Here is a 17855-nt window from a genome sequence, read left to right on the forward strand (position 1 = left end):
GATTTGACCGAATTTGAGAGCATTTTGAGCCGTTTGGCGAATGGACGTATATGGACGTTTTTTTGCCTCCATCGCGACATCATCGCGACATTTTACCAAGGAATTCACTTCCCTGGGCTCGGTTCTAATGTCCAAAGAGCTCCAGTATTTGTATTTAATCATTAAATGCTGTTTTAGGATGGATTTGACCCGATTGCTGTCATTTTACGGCTCGGTTCTGCTACATCTGCCCGCCCAAGAGTGCTTATTCCCGGACTGCCATGCTCGCCCAAGAGTGCTTATTCCCGGGCTGCCATTGATGGTAGACTAACATTGATTTTTACTATAATTTGGACAACACCGGCGGCGGGCCGGATTAAAAATCCTAACGGGCTGTAGATGGCCCGCGGGCCGAGGTTGAAAAACTTTAACACACACGATCCGGGGGCGGGGCGAGCGCCCGAATCCCGTTTCGGCGAAACCTCCGTTCGGCCGAATGAACGTTCGGCGGAACGTCCATTCGGCGACCTGCCCGTCTGTCAAACGTCCGTCGGCGAAACGTCTTTAGGCGAATCATCCGAATACCGATGATGTCGCTCACATTGGTACTCAGTGCGCTCAGGGAGGTTGTCTTTCTGCTCAGACCAACGAAAAATTAGAAAATTACATTGCCAACCACCTCAAGCTAGAAGGCAACAGGCTGGTTTGTTTTGTAATAATGGCAAGATTTTTTTTTCTTAGTCAGAAAGAACAGTTATTGTTGCTTTAGCCTTTTAAAGTGCTAACTGAGCACATTCGTACATCTACTTACGAATAGCTCTAGGTACAAAATTTCCAGGTTACGAAACCTTTTGAGATGCAAATGAGTGCCTCAATATACGAAAACAAGATACAAGTTATAAAAACATCTATCCATTTCCTATGTCCGTTATTTTATTGAAATTGTCGCAGATGCATTGCTTCTTGCTTGAAAATTTCACTACACTCTACAGGCTGCCTCACAACAACAATTATCCATGTGTCTTTGACCACCGTTGGTCGTTGTGTGCTTAAACTAATGCTTGGAGGAAGCTGTGGCCCGAGTGCCTTTGACGGGCTCACAGTCGAGTCTCAACCTGAACCGCAGCATGCGGTGCGTGAAATTGTGTCGCGGGGGCAGGCGATGGGGCTGGTAGTCAGTAAGGAGGACATTGACAAGTTGGTCGAGAGGCACCAAAATAACCTCAACGGAGCAGGAGCTAATGCAACGCTAGGTAATACACAAGGAATTCGAGGAGAAGGCGGCTGACGAGAATGCAGCCACCATTCCAACAGCACAAATCAGGAAAAAAAATGAAATTTTACGAACATTCTGACTTTGTGGAAAAAACATCCTGGAAAAGTGTTCACAACTCGTGCGATCGCCCACATTGACGACGTTTGTCTTGTGCACTTTAGAAACATTATTAAAAGTCGTCAAAGGCAATTGTCTTTCGATTGATTTTTATCAAAACGTCTGTCAACAAGTACTGCGGGAGGCGAACCCAAACAGGTAAGGCGCAGTGGTGATAAATAAAAAGGGTGAAAAATTAGATGACAAAGAAATCATAAATTGTTAGTGAAAAGATTAAAAGTTCAATGCAATGTTTTGAAGTCTTTGTTTTATATGTATTAGATGTGTTTGTGTGGTCTCTTTCTACATTAGCTTCCTGACATTTGTGCATCTGCGCTTCAACATGAATCGTTTTTCATGTTTATTCGTTTTAATGGCTTAGGTTAATAATTTTCCTAAAAAATTTAGTTGGTAGTTTTGTGAGAAACGAAGGAACGAATTAGCGATCTTATGTACTGCTCTACTTACGAAATTTTCAACATCCGAAAAAAGTTCTGGAGCCAATTTATTTCGTAATTAGAGTGATAGGTTCACCAATAGGCATTCCCAAATGCACGCACAAATACAGTGGTACCTCGACATACAATCGTAATCCGTTCCGAGACTGAGATCGTATGACGAGATTCTTCTAACTCGAGCGGACGTTTCCTATTGAAATGAATAGAAAACAAATTAATTCGTTCCAACCCGCTGAAAAAACACCAAAAACAGGATATTGGATTGGAAAAAATGTTTTATTTCTTCTAATTCGCCATAATTGATGAAGTAATAAATAATGAGTGGTTTAATAGTAATAAAATGTGTTTAATAGAAGTAAAATTAGACGCATTTCGCCGGGGATATAGACAGCGACATCCACACGGAGGCGGGGGGAGGTGTTGGGGGGGAATTTATCCACGGCAACGACGCACTTGTGTAAAACATGTTTAATTTCTTCTAATTCGCCATGTATTGACAAAGTAATAAATAATGAGTGGTTTAATAGTAATAAAATGTGTTTAATAGAAGTAAAATTAGACGCATTTTGCGGAGGGGAAGGGAACGACACACACGGAGGCGGGGGAGGTGTTCGGGGGACTTTATCCACGGCAACGACGCACTCGTGTAAAACATGTTTTATTTCTTATAATTCGCCATGTATTGACAAAGTAATAAATAACGAGTGGTTTAATAGTAATAAAATGTGTTTAATAGAAGTAAAATTAGACGCATTTCGCGGAGGGGAAGGGAACGACACACACGGAGGCGGGGGGAGGTGTTGGGGGGACTTTATCCACGGCACTCGTAAACGAACAAACAAATTTAAATTAACTTGTATTAATATATACAGACACTCAACGTTCAATGTAACTTCACACAAAACTGAATTCTAATTTAGTTTTAATCTTTTTTTCCTTTGTAACGGGTTGGCCCCACCCCGACGTTCCGCCGGAGCCTTCAAAACGAACGCATCAAGAGTTGTTTGGAACTTGCCGCTTCCCCGTGTCTGATTACCGAGTGTATATTCCAGATCTTTTCTTTGCAAAACTCTGCCGATCCATTGTTGTTTACCTGGTATGTAAATGTAGACCAAAGTGGGGGGGAAAACGGGTATGGAAATGCAAAGTCCGCCCAGTGCTTGTAGAAAGATTTTATACACCAAAGAGATGCAAAAAAAGACAGTGCCATGGCCACCTGGCTTGGTCACATCACGAAATTTTGACCGCATCACGGGCGAATTATTCGATCAAAATTTCCGTCGTAAGACGAGAATATTGTATGACGAGCGGTCGTAGGACGAGGTACCACTGTAAAGGGAAAAGACAGTCTTCTGGATTTTTCTTGCTAGGAGAAATCAAACCGTTCAGATCTAGTCCCCGGTTTGTTCTGGCGTCACGCTTATTTTCCTTGTTTATTAACTTCAAGGACCCCAGTTACAATGGACGTCTCAACTCTCAAGGGAGGTGTGGGAAACAAAAGAGACATCAAATAGTCGAAACAAATGAAGGTCGTGTGCAGCCGAAGGATCTTCTCCACATTCCAGGAGTCCAAGTGGATTCGGCTTCCCTTTTGTTTAGTCTAATTAAGCATTTACTTTATTGCAAGCAGGCATTTTAGATGTAGTAAGCGAAGCACTTTCTTCATTGCAAGCAAATATATAATAATGTAAGACTAATAACCCTAACATAGAGGTACGACTGAAATCTCCACACTTTTGATGTAACTCGTAGCGTTAGCATACCATCTGTTAGCATGGTAAGCGCCATCACTTTTTGTTTCTACATTTATGGTGACACCGGGGTAATTTTACAAGGCTGCAAAATGCCACAAATTTCTCTAGTTTACTACTCCGGTCTTTACCAAAATACTAAATATGCATGTTGTGTCAAAACTACAAAAATAAAAAGATCAAGCAATATTTTACTGGCGGGTGGCGGGAGTGGCCGGCTTCGTCTTTGGCTGCACCCTGGAGGCGTCATCCCTGGGAACAGTGACCACAATTTTATCGCCTGCTTCCTCCAGAGCAGTCTTTGCGATCTGGCAACCCTGAGGTGCAGCGGGATGTTGGCTCATGAACTCCATACTTGAGCCTTGACAGTGCTTCGTGTGCATGAGTTTTAAAACATTACTGTTTATTTCTTTGGTGGACCGGAGCCATGTGGGTTCTGGACGGGTGGTTGGGGACCCCTGTTGTATGACACATTAAAACACATTTTCAACCGATTTGACTATTTTAAAAATGTATTGGTTTTGTTATATTGGCCCCCAAATAAATGGAACAATAATCAAAATAATGGAACAATTATGTGCATGTGTGTGTATATGTGGGTTTATACAATGGACAGCAGGTGAAAGTATGTTGTCGGTCTCTTCTAAGGGATTACAACAAGCAGTGGATGCCAAATTGATGCAATGTAGCTTCGCAAGCCAATTACCATATTTTCTCGCATTATAGCGGCCTCCGCGTATAAGCCGTACCCTTAAATTTGCCTTAAAATCATTGAATTTTACAATTTCTTGTATAAGATGCCCCCTGATTCACAATTTTCACTTCCATTTTCATGGTTTTAATAGGGAGTACAAATGTGTTACTTTGAAGGGAAAATCTTATGAAAAATCGCACGACGTATTTCTGAGATACTATATGAATCCAAAGGATTGTCTGCTGGATTGCACATTTCTAAAGGGTTTTGCCTGCACAAGACCTAGTGAATGACCTACAGAGAGCTGGGACCATAGTAACAAAGGCTACTATCAGTAACACAATGCGCCTCCAGGGACTCAAGTCCTGCACTGCCAGACGTGACCATCTGCGGTTCGCTAGAGAGCATTTGGATGATCAAGAAGAGGACTGGGAGAATGTGTTATGGTCAGATGAAACCAAAATAAAACTTTTTGGTAGAAACACAGGTTCTCGTGTTTGGAGGAGAAAGAAAACTGAATTGCATCCGAAGAACGCCATACCCACTGTGAAGCATGGGGGTGGAAACCTCATGCTTTAGGGCTGTTTTTCTGCAAAGGGACCAGGACGACTGATCTGAAAATAAATTCTTTCAAAATCAATGTGATTTTCAGGTTTTTTTTCTCCACATTCTGTCTCTCATGGTTGAGGTTTACCCATGTTGACAATTACACCTCTCAAATCTTTTCAAGTAGGATAACTTGCACAATTGGTGGTTGACTAAATATTTATTTCCCCCACTGTATATGAACAGAATGCAACATGTGCTATTAGGATAATTTGTAATTTATTTTATTTAGAAATTACTATAGCCTTCCCAGTGTTTGGCTTTAAAGTATTTCACTACCTTTTAGATAATATTCTTCCACAGCCAAAAATCCATAAAATGTAAGTTGACAGGTGTTCACCCTAAAGTTTGGTGTCTTCTTTATACTGTAGTCTGTATGATCTTTGCATTGGCAACTGAAACAAAAAAATAATTGGATCTAACAACAAAAAATGCCTGATTTACATATCAAATTGTCATTTTACTAAAATTGTTTTGACATAGCTTGTACATCTTCTAAACTTTTTGTTCTTTAACGGTGTACATCTTTTTAAATGGATGTTGGAAGGAGTGATATGGGCAATGAAAATTCTCCAATGCTGCTACCCGCTACAATACCAAGGAGCTCTAAAAGGAAATCTGCTCAACTCGTGTCGGATCGGATCAAAACACAATTGTGAGTGTCAAGATTAAGTGCTTAAAAGTTAAACTCCCACTGTCATAATTTTTTCCACACTATTTAATGATTCGAATCTTGTCAAAAGGTTTTAAAAAATCAATTATTTAGCTACCAATGACGTATCAATAGCGAAAGATATTGCAGGAAAATGTAGTGTGCCGTGAAAATAAACACGTCGGCTTTGTCGTACGATAACTCTGATTACGAAATTGGGCCACTTGTAACTAATCCGCTTTTGTCAGGTTTGCCATTTTGATATCTATATGAACTTCCAAAAATAAGAGAGAAAACACTGTTTTTTACTTGCAAGGAGAACAGTGGCTGTTAACCATTTATCACAATTCCCAAACAGTGGTCTAGCCTTCCGTTTCTTTTTTTGTCCAGTTTTATTTCATTCGGAGGCCTTGATTACGTAGGTGTCCCAACTCTAAAGAGAGGGATCAAAAAAAACATTGGGACTTCTAGGTTTGAATATGTTTACATGTGAGCGGAAACTAATGTGCATGTGTCAAAACACGTTCACAGTCTCCTCACCATGAATCAAAACATGTTCACAATCTCCATAACTATAAACTCTAAATAACTAGGTAAAAGTAATCTAAGACTTTGGCACATCTTTGTAAAGGATAAACAGTACAATACAGAAGTCGTATAAACTTTGTTCTGATTAAAATGGTTTAATTGCTTGGAAGAAAAAAGTAAAACGCTGGCTGCCACAACAAACTACACGGATGGAGTGGTGTCCAATAATAAGTCTCCCATTTCATACATCATTTCCGGTTACTGCCTCTGGCATCATGACCAACAACAGGAGATATTAATTTAATCTAAATATTAGATTTAAATTTAGATTAAATCTGCGTGTGGGACTTCTTTGTTGTGCTAAAGTACTTTGGGTTTTGGCTCATTTAAGTTCAATCTATCGAATTCAGTAAAGTAACTCCTAAGGTGACAGTGGAACTTTAAAGTTTATCCCACTTTGACTTTCGATTAGTTAGTTTTGTTGAATGACACAAAAAAAATCTTGTGTCGGCATTTATCGAGTTTTCTTTCTTAGAAATCTTCTGAATGACCCGCAAAACCTGAACTCCGATTCAGAAGACGAGGATGAGTTTTTTCCATCAAAAAAGGCTCTATCCTGTAGCAGCGGTTACGATGAATTGGTTTCCGAGGATGAAAGTATCCTTATACGGACATTAAGACAGGATATTACTCCATCTCGTGTTCCTCATTCAAAGAAAACCCCAGCCACAGTCATGATTCCTTGTAAAACACCTGGGAAAAAGGTAAAATTTATTCATTCTAGTGCTGAAAATTCACAGAGGTTTTAAAATCTCACTTCCACTATTTGTTATTGTGTTTACACAGGCACCAACCGTTACATCACATACTTCTAATCATGCCGTTCCCACTATCCCCAGCCGGTTGATGCCAGTCCGACACCCTACGGAGATATTGGAAGTCGCAAGAACAAGGTAAACAAAAATTCATAAACTAATTTCAGAAGATTTACACAATTTGAACTGCATAATACTACGACCACTATGCTTGATTGTAGGCATGGTGTTATTGGGGTTAAAGGCATCACATATTCTTCTCCAAACATATTGCTGGGCATTGTGGCCAAAGAGCACAATTTTGTTTCGTCTGACCACAGAACTTTCCTCCAGAAGGTCTTATCTTGTCCATGAGTTCACCAGCAAACTTTACTCTGGCCTTAAGTTGCCGCTTCTTAAACGGCAGCATCTCAGTCCATGGCGATCCAAAACATGCTTGACTGTGGACACTGTCACCTGTGTTTCAGCAGCTTCTAATTCTTGGGAGATCTTTTTGGTGCTCCTGGGTTGACTCTTCAGCCTCCTGACCAGTTTTCTCTGAGCAGCAGGTGGCAGCTTGCATTTTCTTCCTGATCGTGACACTGACAAAACAGTGCAATGCACTCTATATACTTATAATTGTTGGCACTCTTGGAATGTGCAGCTGCTTTGGAATGGCTCCAAGTGACTTTCCTGACTTGTTCGTGTCAATGATTCTATTTTTCACATCTATGCTGAGCTCCTTTGAGTTTCCCCATTGTAAACGTGTATATATATATATATATATATATATATATATATATATATATATATATATATATATATATATATATGTATATATATATATATGTATATATATATATATATATTCGTGTATATATATATATATATATATATATATATATATATATATATATATTCGTATATATATATATATATGTGTGTGTGTGTGTGTGTATATGTACATTCGTACATCTGCTTACGAAATTAATTGGTTCCAGAACTTTTTTTGTAATTTAAACATTTTGTAAGTACAGTGGTACCTCGACATACAATCTTAATCCGTTCCGGGACTGAGATCGTATGTCGAGCTTCTCGTAACTCGAGCGAACGTTTTCCATTGAAACGAACTGAAAACAAATTAATTCGTTCCAACCCTCTGAAAAAACACCAAAAACAGGATATTGGCTTGGAAAAAATGTTTTATTTCTTCTAATTCGCCATCTATTAACAAAGTAACACATAACTAGTGGTTTAATAGTAATAAAATGTGTTTAATAGAAGTAAAATTAGTCGCATTTCGCGGAGGGTAGAGACAGCAACATACACGGAGGCGGGGGGTGTTCGGGGGACTTTATCCACTGCAACTCACTCGTAACCGAACAAACAAATTTAAATTAACTTGTATTAATATATACAGACACACTCAAACATACATTTAATGTAACTTTTCACAAAACTGAATTCTAATTTTGTTTTAATCTTTTTTATCTTTGTAACGGGTTGACTCCACCCGGACGTTCAGCCGGAGTCTTCAAAACGAACGCATCTCCACACAGGTGGACGTGAGCTGGATTAGAACCCAGGACCCCAGAGGTGTGAGGCCGACGCGCTAAACACTCAGCGCCTGGCCACCTACAGTAAAGACACATGTTTATCGGTCATTAAAACACTGCAGATTTTAAATTCTCATCTCTTTTTCCCGAACCGCTTTATCCCCACTAGGGTCGCGGGGGGTGCTGGAGCCTATCCCAGCTGACTTCGGGCCAGAGGCGTGGGACACCCTGAAGTACGACAGATTTCCAAACCAGTCATGAAATGAACTAGTGTTTTTGAGGGTCACGATAACTCTCCTACAGATGTCAGAATAATTGTCTAGGTCTCTGCTCAACTCAGTGTGTTTTCGTGTCAGTTTTTTTCTGAGGTTGGCAAATAAATTTGCCAACTGTGCCTATTGTTTGATTTAAAAAAGATGGCAAAATGCAAAATCAAACTAAAAGGACAATCAAAAATATATTGATTCATTTATATCTATTTTTTAGGCTACACGTGTCAGCGGTGCCTGAGTCTCTACCATGCAGGGAGCAGGAGTTTCAAGACATTTATAGCTTTGTGGAGAGCAGAATCATGGACGGTACAGGAGGGTGAGATTTGTGTCCATTATAGCGGAACCTAACTGTACTCGCAACATCCGTTCCACAACCAAGTGTAAAAGTGTGTATGCGTCCTTCTTATGAATGTTATTCTCCATATGAAATAATTCAATTGTGTGATCCTTTTTCCAAAATGGTTGCGTGCTGAGTTCCCCTTTATTGTACAAGAATAGGTGTCTCCAAACTGAAAAAAATGTGTATGTGCGAAGTCTCCCAATCAGAGCATCTGGTTTGCACTAAACAGTCTGTCTTTTTGGCATAAACAGTCGTTGAGATCACATCATTTGCTGGAATAATAATTGGACATAGTAATAATAAGCGGACATAGGTTATTATTCCAGCAAATGATGTGATATGTGAATAGCTTCTCCTCGGTCCAAGATGGCCTCCAAGAATTTTGAAACCCCTTCTCCAGCCTCTCAGGAGATGTCAAATCGTCCAAAGTTCAGTGTCCTCGCAGAAAGTTCATAGCAAGCGACATGATACTTTATGCATATTTTTGCGCTATTAAGACATTCAAATATGGTAACAAATGTAGAATAACGATACATATGATAGTCAACTCAACACACAGACACACAAAGGGCACACGCAAAAGTCTAAAATGTACCACAAGGTAGATGGGTTTCTGACACCTTGGGGTCATAGGGAAATGCGAGTGTGCATATCATGCTTCAACACGGATAGATTTTTTGTTTGTTATTAATTTTAAGATCTTTCAGATTGTAATCGTTTTCTTTTAATTTTTCTCCCAATTTTGTTTCTCTCATCTCATCTCTCATCTCATCTTCTCCCGCTTTATCCAAAGTCGGGTCGCGGGGGCATCAGCTTCAGCAGGGAGGCCCAGACTTCCCTCTCACCAGCTACTTCATCCAGCTCTTCCGGGAGCATCCCTAGGCGTTCCTGGGCCAGCCGGGCGACACAGTCTCCCCAGCGTGTCCGAGTTTGGCCCCGTGGCCTCCTCCCGTTGGGATGTGCCTGGACACCTCCCGAGGGAGGCATCCAGGGGGCATCCTGATCAGATTCCTCTCGATCCGGAGGAGCAGCGGCTCTCCTCCGAGCCCTTCCCGGATGACCGAGCTTCTCACTCTTATGTCTAAGAGAGAGTTCGGAAATCCTGCAGAGGAACTCATTTGAGCCGCTTGTTTCCAGGATCTTGTTTTTTTCGGTCATGACCCACAGCTCATGACCATAGAGAGGGTAGGAACGTTGATCGACTGGTAAATAGAGAGCCTCACATTTTGGCTCAGCTCCTTCCACAACAGACCGGTGCAGATTCAGCCTCACTGCAGATGGTGCACCGATCCACCAGTCAATCTCCCGTTCTTTTCTTCCCTCACTCGTGAACAAGACCCCAAGCTACTTAAACTTTTCCACCTGGGGAAGGTCCTGATCCCTGACCCAGACAGGGCATACCATCTTTTTCCGACTGAGGACCATGGTCCCAGTTTTGGAGGTGCTGATTCTCATCCCAACCGCTTAACACTCGGTTGCGAATCGTTCCAGCGAGAGCTAAAGATCACGGCTTGATGAAGCCAACAGAACCACATCTTCTGCAAAAAGCAGGAATGCAATAATAAGGCCTCCAAAGCGGATCCCCTCAATGCCACGACTGTGCCTAGATATTCTGTCCATAAAAATGATGAACAGAATTGGTGACATAGGGCAGCCCTGGCGGAGTCCAACCCCCACTGGAAACAGATCCGACTTACTGCCGGCTACACGGACCAGACTCTCACACAATTGAATTGAATCCTTTTATTGTCATTGTACAAGTATAACGAGATTGAAAGCTTTCACCACATAGTGCACAGATAACAGACAGACAAATAAATAATCAATACTTAAGAAATGAATATATAAGTAGTCCAATTGAGGTCAGCAGACCGGAGTGGGCTTGTTCCGTCTGAAGTCCAAGATGAGATCCACGGTTCTGGGGACGCTCAGCGCCTAGTTGCACCACTCGCTGAGTCTATGGACGCAACAACAAACAAGCAGACACATAGTATATAGTAATGATAAATAAATAGTCACGAAATAGTAATAGATAAATAAGTGGTCAACATAAGAAGTATAAGTAGTAGTAATAAGTCTTGATTAGGCCCTAGGTGCAGAAATCGAGTAGAGTTTGGTGAAAGCTCTAGGGAAGAAACTGTCCTTGAGTCTGTTTGTCTTAGCAGTTATAGCTTTGTAGCGCCTTCCAGAGGGTATCAGATCGAAATGTTTGAAGCCGGGATGTGTATTGTCTTTTATAATGTTCTCTGCCCTTCTAAGGCACCGGGATTCGTAGATGCTGGACAGGGAGGGTAGGGGGCAGTTGATCACTCTCTACAGTCTTTTCCGGTCGGCTTCTGTGCAGCTTGGGTGTCACACTGTTGGAATAATGATTCAAACCTTTTAAATCATTATTAGTAATATTTAATTAAAAAAGGAAAAACATCTTTCAACAAACTCTGCGGCGAACTTGCAAGGAGATACAATGTGGCGTCGTCTTAGCCCCCAGTGCATTCTGAATTGCAGTAACTGAATCATTGTATTTAATCGCGACACTCGAAAAACATGGTTATGTAATCAGTACAATAACACCCTCGCTGGTTAGAAAAACAAGTGTGAGGAATGCTTTCAAGGTAAACAAAGCAAAGCCGTATTTTCGATTATCGCCATCTTCTGCTGGAGTCCCGTCAAAACAGTCCCGTTGTGTTCTGCCGAAAAGCGTGTGTGAAAACAATGTGTCCTCGAGCTGTGGGGCCTTGAGGAGACGATGTGGAGGAAAAGTGTCCATGGTTCATGACTTGATTTATAGCTTTACTACTTATTGAAAAATGCTTACAACACATATAGAATATTCCATAATAATTCTAACATTCCCTCCTTTTACTATATGTTTGTTATTCATTTTATGACAATTTCAAAATAACAGGGATATCACCGTTGGCTGTTTTAATTTTACCCGCTTAGGCTCTACTCGTTCGGCAGGTCTGAAAATCAGAAAATAAGATCATTTTCGTCCAATCCATCCTCGTAATTACCATGCTCCTGGAATTCACTGTTAGTGTCAGCACGTCACAGTAGGGGATATAATTCATGCAATTTGGAATTTGTAGGGGCAATCGCAGTGGTTATAAGTCGGCTTATCAAAGATCTTAAGCAGGGAATAATACAACACCCACACAATGTCAAAATCGTAGCAAAAAGGGCTACGGAAACTGCTCCAAACATATCCCGCCACCAGCGCTGCCAGACGGATTCACTGACTCCAGAATGCTTCTTCATATTGCGGTTGAGGGTCTGCAGGCCATCAATGGCGTCGGTGAGGGACCCCTCGGGTGACGTGTTGTTCGGTATGTAAGTGCAACACTCATCTCCGAACATTGCACACACGCCCCCTTTCTCCGCGAGCAGCATATCCACTGCTATGCGATTCTGGAACGTCATTAGGCTGGTGGCTGCTAGTTGTTCCTTTATCGCCACAAATCCCTGTTCAGTATAATTTCCAAGTTTTTGGACATTGTAATGCAGGTAATTTATCCAATCAACATTTTTGTTTGGAGTAATTAAAAGAAAAATATACTCCCAACCTGCTGCGATCTGATTAGCCAACTTATACTCATCCTCGTGGATGCCAATCGCATCAATGTATCACCCTCTCTCCATGCGACGCCGTCGCGAGGGGCCCGCCATCATACCGGATTTCTGTGCAGCCAATTGTATCTCCTCTACTGTAGATGGAAAAACAGACACTGGTAATAGCAGTGAGACCAAGGCCCAAAGTCCTGCTGTCATTTTGGCAGGAGTCGTATAATTTGTTTTGACCCCACCACCACCATAGGTCAGAACGTGGAATCAGGGGTGTAGTCTGTTTTAGGACGTGGGCACACCACGTCACATTTATCGCTCCCAGTGCCGGACCTTGCCCTGTGAGGACTAAGCAGGTAAAATGATTAAACGCGACATGTGTTGAAAAGTTAGGCTTGTCCTTTGCTGCCGTTGTAACTGGGTAGACATTATTCCATTTCATACATTTTGGGCTTACATCTTTTGTCAATATCAATTCTTTGAAAAACGATACAGTATGTACAGATATTACAGTCTGGCAAAATTCGATTCAATCCAAGATCAATATATGAGTACAGTTCAATGAGCCTTTATGCCACAATAATTGGTATAAATTATTGTAATAAATATTGGTATAATTCTAATTATAAATTATTTCCTCTTTTGTGTAACACTTCTAAACAGAACTTGTAGTATGAGACCTTTATATAACACTAAAAATTTTGCATTATCTCCTTTACACAATCAGGGGTAATTTGCGCGGGTACTACTCTTAAGAGAGGTCGGCCCCCCCATACATGTTATACAGGTTTGATACAGGTTTGATTTATAATAGCTGCATTTTCCATCAACAATAACCAATTATTTCTTACCGCCTCCCGTTTGGGAACTCCCCGTTGCAGAAATGAATTCTCTGGTCATCTCAGATTTTAATTTTACTATGGCGGATCCGGGTGTTTCCATCTCCGACGACCTTCTTACCCATGGACTTAGGAAAAACGTCAGACAAAGATTCACAAGTTAATTTGTCAGTCTGAATTATGATTTGTAATGCCCCACCGTATGGGTTAATTTTATCGAAGGCCTGATGTTTTTTTTTTTTCGCACACGTGTGTCATCCAAGCTTGCCAATCTAGACCAGTTTCTGCAACAAGGTTTCCCCAATCTGTTTTAGGACTGTTATGTACCACACCTATTCCATGTGTATCCTTTGAAATGGATACGTAGCTTTTGTAGCTTGACATAAGGGGGAATCGCCCGTGTTTTTGCCATATATCTGCATATATATAACCTCCCCCTTTTTTGAGGCATGAAATTTACCATGACTCAAAATGGCAGCCCTCCCAGATAAGTCTTTTGTTTTTGTTTAGTCCCCCAGGTTCCCAAAATTTCCCATTACAGAAATTAAAAATTTCATTTGGCGAAATTCTTTTCTTTTTTGTTTCTGTCCTACTCTGCCACCGCCGTCCTCGAAAGGCTTATCAGCGATTTCAGAAATATTCCACCTTGATATTAGAATATTGATATATCTTGGTGGCTAGCCAATTGAAACACAAAAGACAGACACTCATCCACGCTGGCACTCATAATCAAGGAATTTGCTTTGAGTGCTCCCCCAATCATCCACAATTTTGGTTTGTTGGAGTAAAACTGGAGTACCCAGAGAAAACCTACGAATTCTTGAGGACACCAGGAATACTCCACACTCCGGAAGGTCTGGATCCACTCCGCATTAGTAGATCCTCGAACCGCAAGATTGCTGCCTGAAGAAACTAGATAATTAATGTATTAGTTTCACATGCCACATATCTAAAAATAGAAATTTGTTCAATTGCCACCGCCCCTTATCCCAGTCAGTTAGCATGTGGACTGCCCTGCGAGTGGCTGTGATTAACCATCTATTCGCCAATAATGTAATAACGGAAAAGTTGTGACACATTGAAACACACACACACCCCCTTTTTGTATTTTAACCGTTTGTAAAAACTTTATCTCACCCCCTTTCAATGTTATCGAATTTTGCCCATTCTAGTCAACCCATCTACTCAAAGCATTTCTCCAAGGTTGATATTTTATAATTTGGAGATGTTATTTTTAAAACATAGACATTATTTCATCACTCGTTTCACACTATGAAAGGCCCCACCTGAATTTGTTGTAGATAATCCCCTTTATCTAAGCTTGTTATTGCCAATCGTTATCACCGTAACATTCAGGTGTATTAACCCCATAATTGCAATGCTTAATTTGTATGCCCCTAAAGCAATAGACAGTAATAACGTCCCAATAGTCATCAATATGACCTACAGCAAAGCATACGCCCCCTTCAGGTCAAACAAGGAAAGTCTTTTGTGCACCTAAAGACGCTCCATGTTTCTTCTAGGGAAACTATGCCTATCCTTAACCAATTATCTTATCTACCCCAGCCAGGTTCAATTTACCTAACAATTTGGACGAATGCCATGAAATTTCTCATTTCCGCATTGTTAATTTCATGTCTGATTTCTTTAACAACCAAATAACCCTTAATACCTAAGACATAAATTGCACCCCATATTATGTTTACTTAAGATAAGAGCCATTTCTTATAGCTCCCTGTTACCACAAGAAAAATCTACAATAATTAAACTAGAGAAATCCACCTTTTACTAGGCATTTCCTAATTACAATTTTCAATGCTTAATAAAGGACCCACAAATTGTAACCAATATGCCATAATATTGTAAAAAAATCCATTCATTTTTCTTTAACCCAGCCAATCACCTATATTAAAGTAAAAAGAAAATAATAATAACAGTATTATTCCTAATTCCAAAGCTTTTCCCAAATCAATCTTTGCCAAACAGAATTTCTATCACCTCGAAAGACATTTCTGATTAAATCCCAAAAATAAATGCGAAGATAATCGCGGAACTCTGCATCCCTTGCAGACCATGTTTTGTTCTTATTCTGAAATGTTTAAACGGAAGCCCAAAAATAAATGCGAAGATAATCGCGGAACACTGCATCCCTTGCAGACCATGTTTTGTTCTTATTCTGAAATGTTTAAACGGAAGCGCGCCCTTACCCGCTGACTGTGACCTTCACGCTCGCTGCAGAAGCAGCAGCCTTATCTTTTGTTTACAAATTCCAAAGTGCTCTCTTTTCTTTGTGTCCCCCTCCTGTGCCTCCTGTGAGCAATTATTTTTTAGAGAAGACTAAATTACAATATGCTGCAAGCACAACTATATCATAGCAAAACCCATTTCTGCCCTCAAGTTTGCTTCAGCACCCCCAAGGCCAATTATTGTAATATTCAGCCGCACCAAAACAGAGCGCTCCCCCCGCAATCAAAGCATTATTCGGCAAGTTTAGAGTCTGACCAAAACGCAGGTTTGGCAACCCCGCTAAACATTTAATTTGCTGTTTTGTATTTCTGTTAACCAAAATATTCCCGCTAGCAGACGGGAACGAAACCAGGATAAGCCACAATAAGCCATTTCATTCCAGTACATTGACAGTACATTTAGTTACTATTAACAAGTATGCCTAGCAGCATCACACAAAAATTTTAATTGCATCCCATTCACGAACAGTGTGATTTCAGGTTTAATTGTATCAAGTGCCAATATCTCCGCTAAATTTAGTTCCACTTCCCTCTGCTCAAATCCATTTCTCGTTTTGAGCAGGCCCCCCGACTAGTCATGCCGATTTGCCTTCACTTTTAGAGGCCCTGTTATTTGGGCAATCGTGGGATATATGACCTATTTTCCCACAGATCCAACAGGTTTTCTCTCTGTTACCTCGATTTCTGTTGAACTTCCCTGCGTATTTTTTTTCATTATCCCTGTTAAAAGGTTTACGTTCACACCCCTTATTTTGGTCAAAAATCCCGTCCTCGTTAGAGGGTGCCCCCCCCTTTCTTTTCCCTTTCTTTTTTAAAACCTCTTCAGCCTGGACCGCCTGATTTACGTATTGTTCAAGCGTGCCCGTAGGCCTGTCTATCATCCAAATTTGCTGCGTTTCCACCCCATTCAGGTGATAAAATCTAATGTCCTCTTTTCTGTGGAATAACACAGCCTCTGTGTTTCCAGTCCCACCGTTATCAACCGATTTAACGCATCCATCACTCCGTTCCCTTGCCATCATAAACCAATAATAGGTATCATTATACCCCTCCTGCTCCATTTTGCTAAGGTTTCCCCCATGCTTAGCACGTATTTTATCCTGCAGTATCAATATCTTATGCATATTAAGCTGGCCAGCAAATCCATATTTATTTATCCATAAGTTTAGGTGTTTAACCCTTGTAGCGCTTTGATTTTCAACAAATTTCCAATCTTTACACGGCAGACGCATCTTTGGATCGTCAATAGCCGTTTTACTGTTTCCACTACCCATTTTTGGAGCGGATTTGTGTGCCCCCGTAGTACCTGTTTTTTGTACACGGCAGACGTTTATAGACCACACCGTGTCTACCTGCTAGTGACTAGTATCCACAGGGTTTTTTAAAATCGCTATCCCCAGGATGCGAGCCTTACTTCTCAAAATAAGGCCTTCGCGTGTGATGCCCTTCACGCACTCGGAACCCGTCAACAATATGCAGCCATCACACGCGGACTCGGCAGAAATGTCGAAAGATGCTTACCAAGAGGATAGTCGTCAACCGATTAGAAAACAGGCGCTGCTGAGAAATAGTCCGGCCTGGAAAAGGGATTCTCGCCGTGCACGGTCACTCCAGATATTAAACCGCAGCGTCTGGATTCCCTATCGGTGTGTTGACCCCGGCTACTCGAAGGACCAAATGTTGGAATAATGATTCAAACCTTTTAAATCATTATTAGTAATATTTAATTAAAAAAGGAAAAACATCTTTCAACAAACTCTGCGGCGAACTTGCAAGGAGATACAATGTGGCGTCGTCTTAGCCCCCAGTGCATTCTGAATTGCAGTAACTGAATCATTGTATTTAATCGCGACACTCGAAAAACATGGTTATGTAATCAGTACAATAACACCCTCGCTGGTTAGAAAAACAAGTGTGAGGAATGCTTTCAAGGTAAACAAAGCAAAGCCGTATTTTCGATTATCGCCATCTTCTGCTGGAGTCCCGTCAAAACAGTCCCGTTGTGTTCTGCCGAAAAGCGTGTGTGAAAACAATGTGTCCTCGAGCTGTGGGGCCTTGAGGAGACGATGTGGAGGAAAAGTGTCCATGGTTCATGACTTGATTTATAGCTTTACTACTTATTGAAAAATGCTTACAACACATATAGAATATTCCATAATAATTCTAACACACACTGATACAGCGTAGGTCAGCATGCTCTCAATGGC

The 17855-nt window shown here is 41.0% G+C and overlaps 1 protein-coding gene across 3 annotated transcripts in view; it reads left to right on the forward strand.

Moving 5' to 3' along the window:
• The window catches only part of orc1 (origin recognition complex, subunit 1), a 101308-nt gene that overhangs the window by 41222 nt on the left and 42231 nt on the right, over nucleotides 1-17855 (forward strand). For all 3 annotated transcript variants that reach the window (XM_077594751.1, XM_077594752.1, XM_077594753.1), the window contains 4 exons: nucleotides 5408-5515; nucleotides 6576-6804; nucleotides 6887-6993; nucleotides 8877-8978. In XM_077594751.1, the coding sequence (XP_077450877.1) occupies nucleotides 5408-5515; nucleotides 6576-6804; nucleotides 6887-6993; nucleotides 8877-8978 (546 nt within the window). The remainder of the gene's footprint in view (nucleotides 1-5407; nucleotides 5516-6575; nucleotides 6805-6886; nucleotides 6994-8876; nucleotides 8979-17855) is intronic.

The sequence above is a fragment of the Stigmatopora argus genome, chromosome 24 (genome assembly GCF_051989625.1).
Source record: "Stigmatopora argus isolate UIUO_Sarg chromosome 24, RoL_Sarg_1.0, whole genome shotgun sequence".
Taxonomy (NCBI): domain Eukaryota; kingdom Metazoa; phylum Chordata; class Actinopteri; order Syngnathiformes; family Syngnathidae; genus Stigmatopora; species Stigmatopora argus.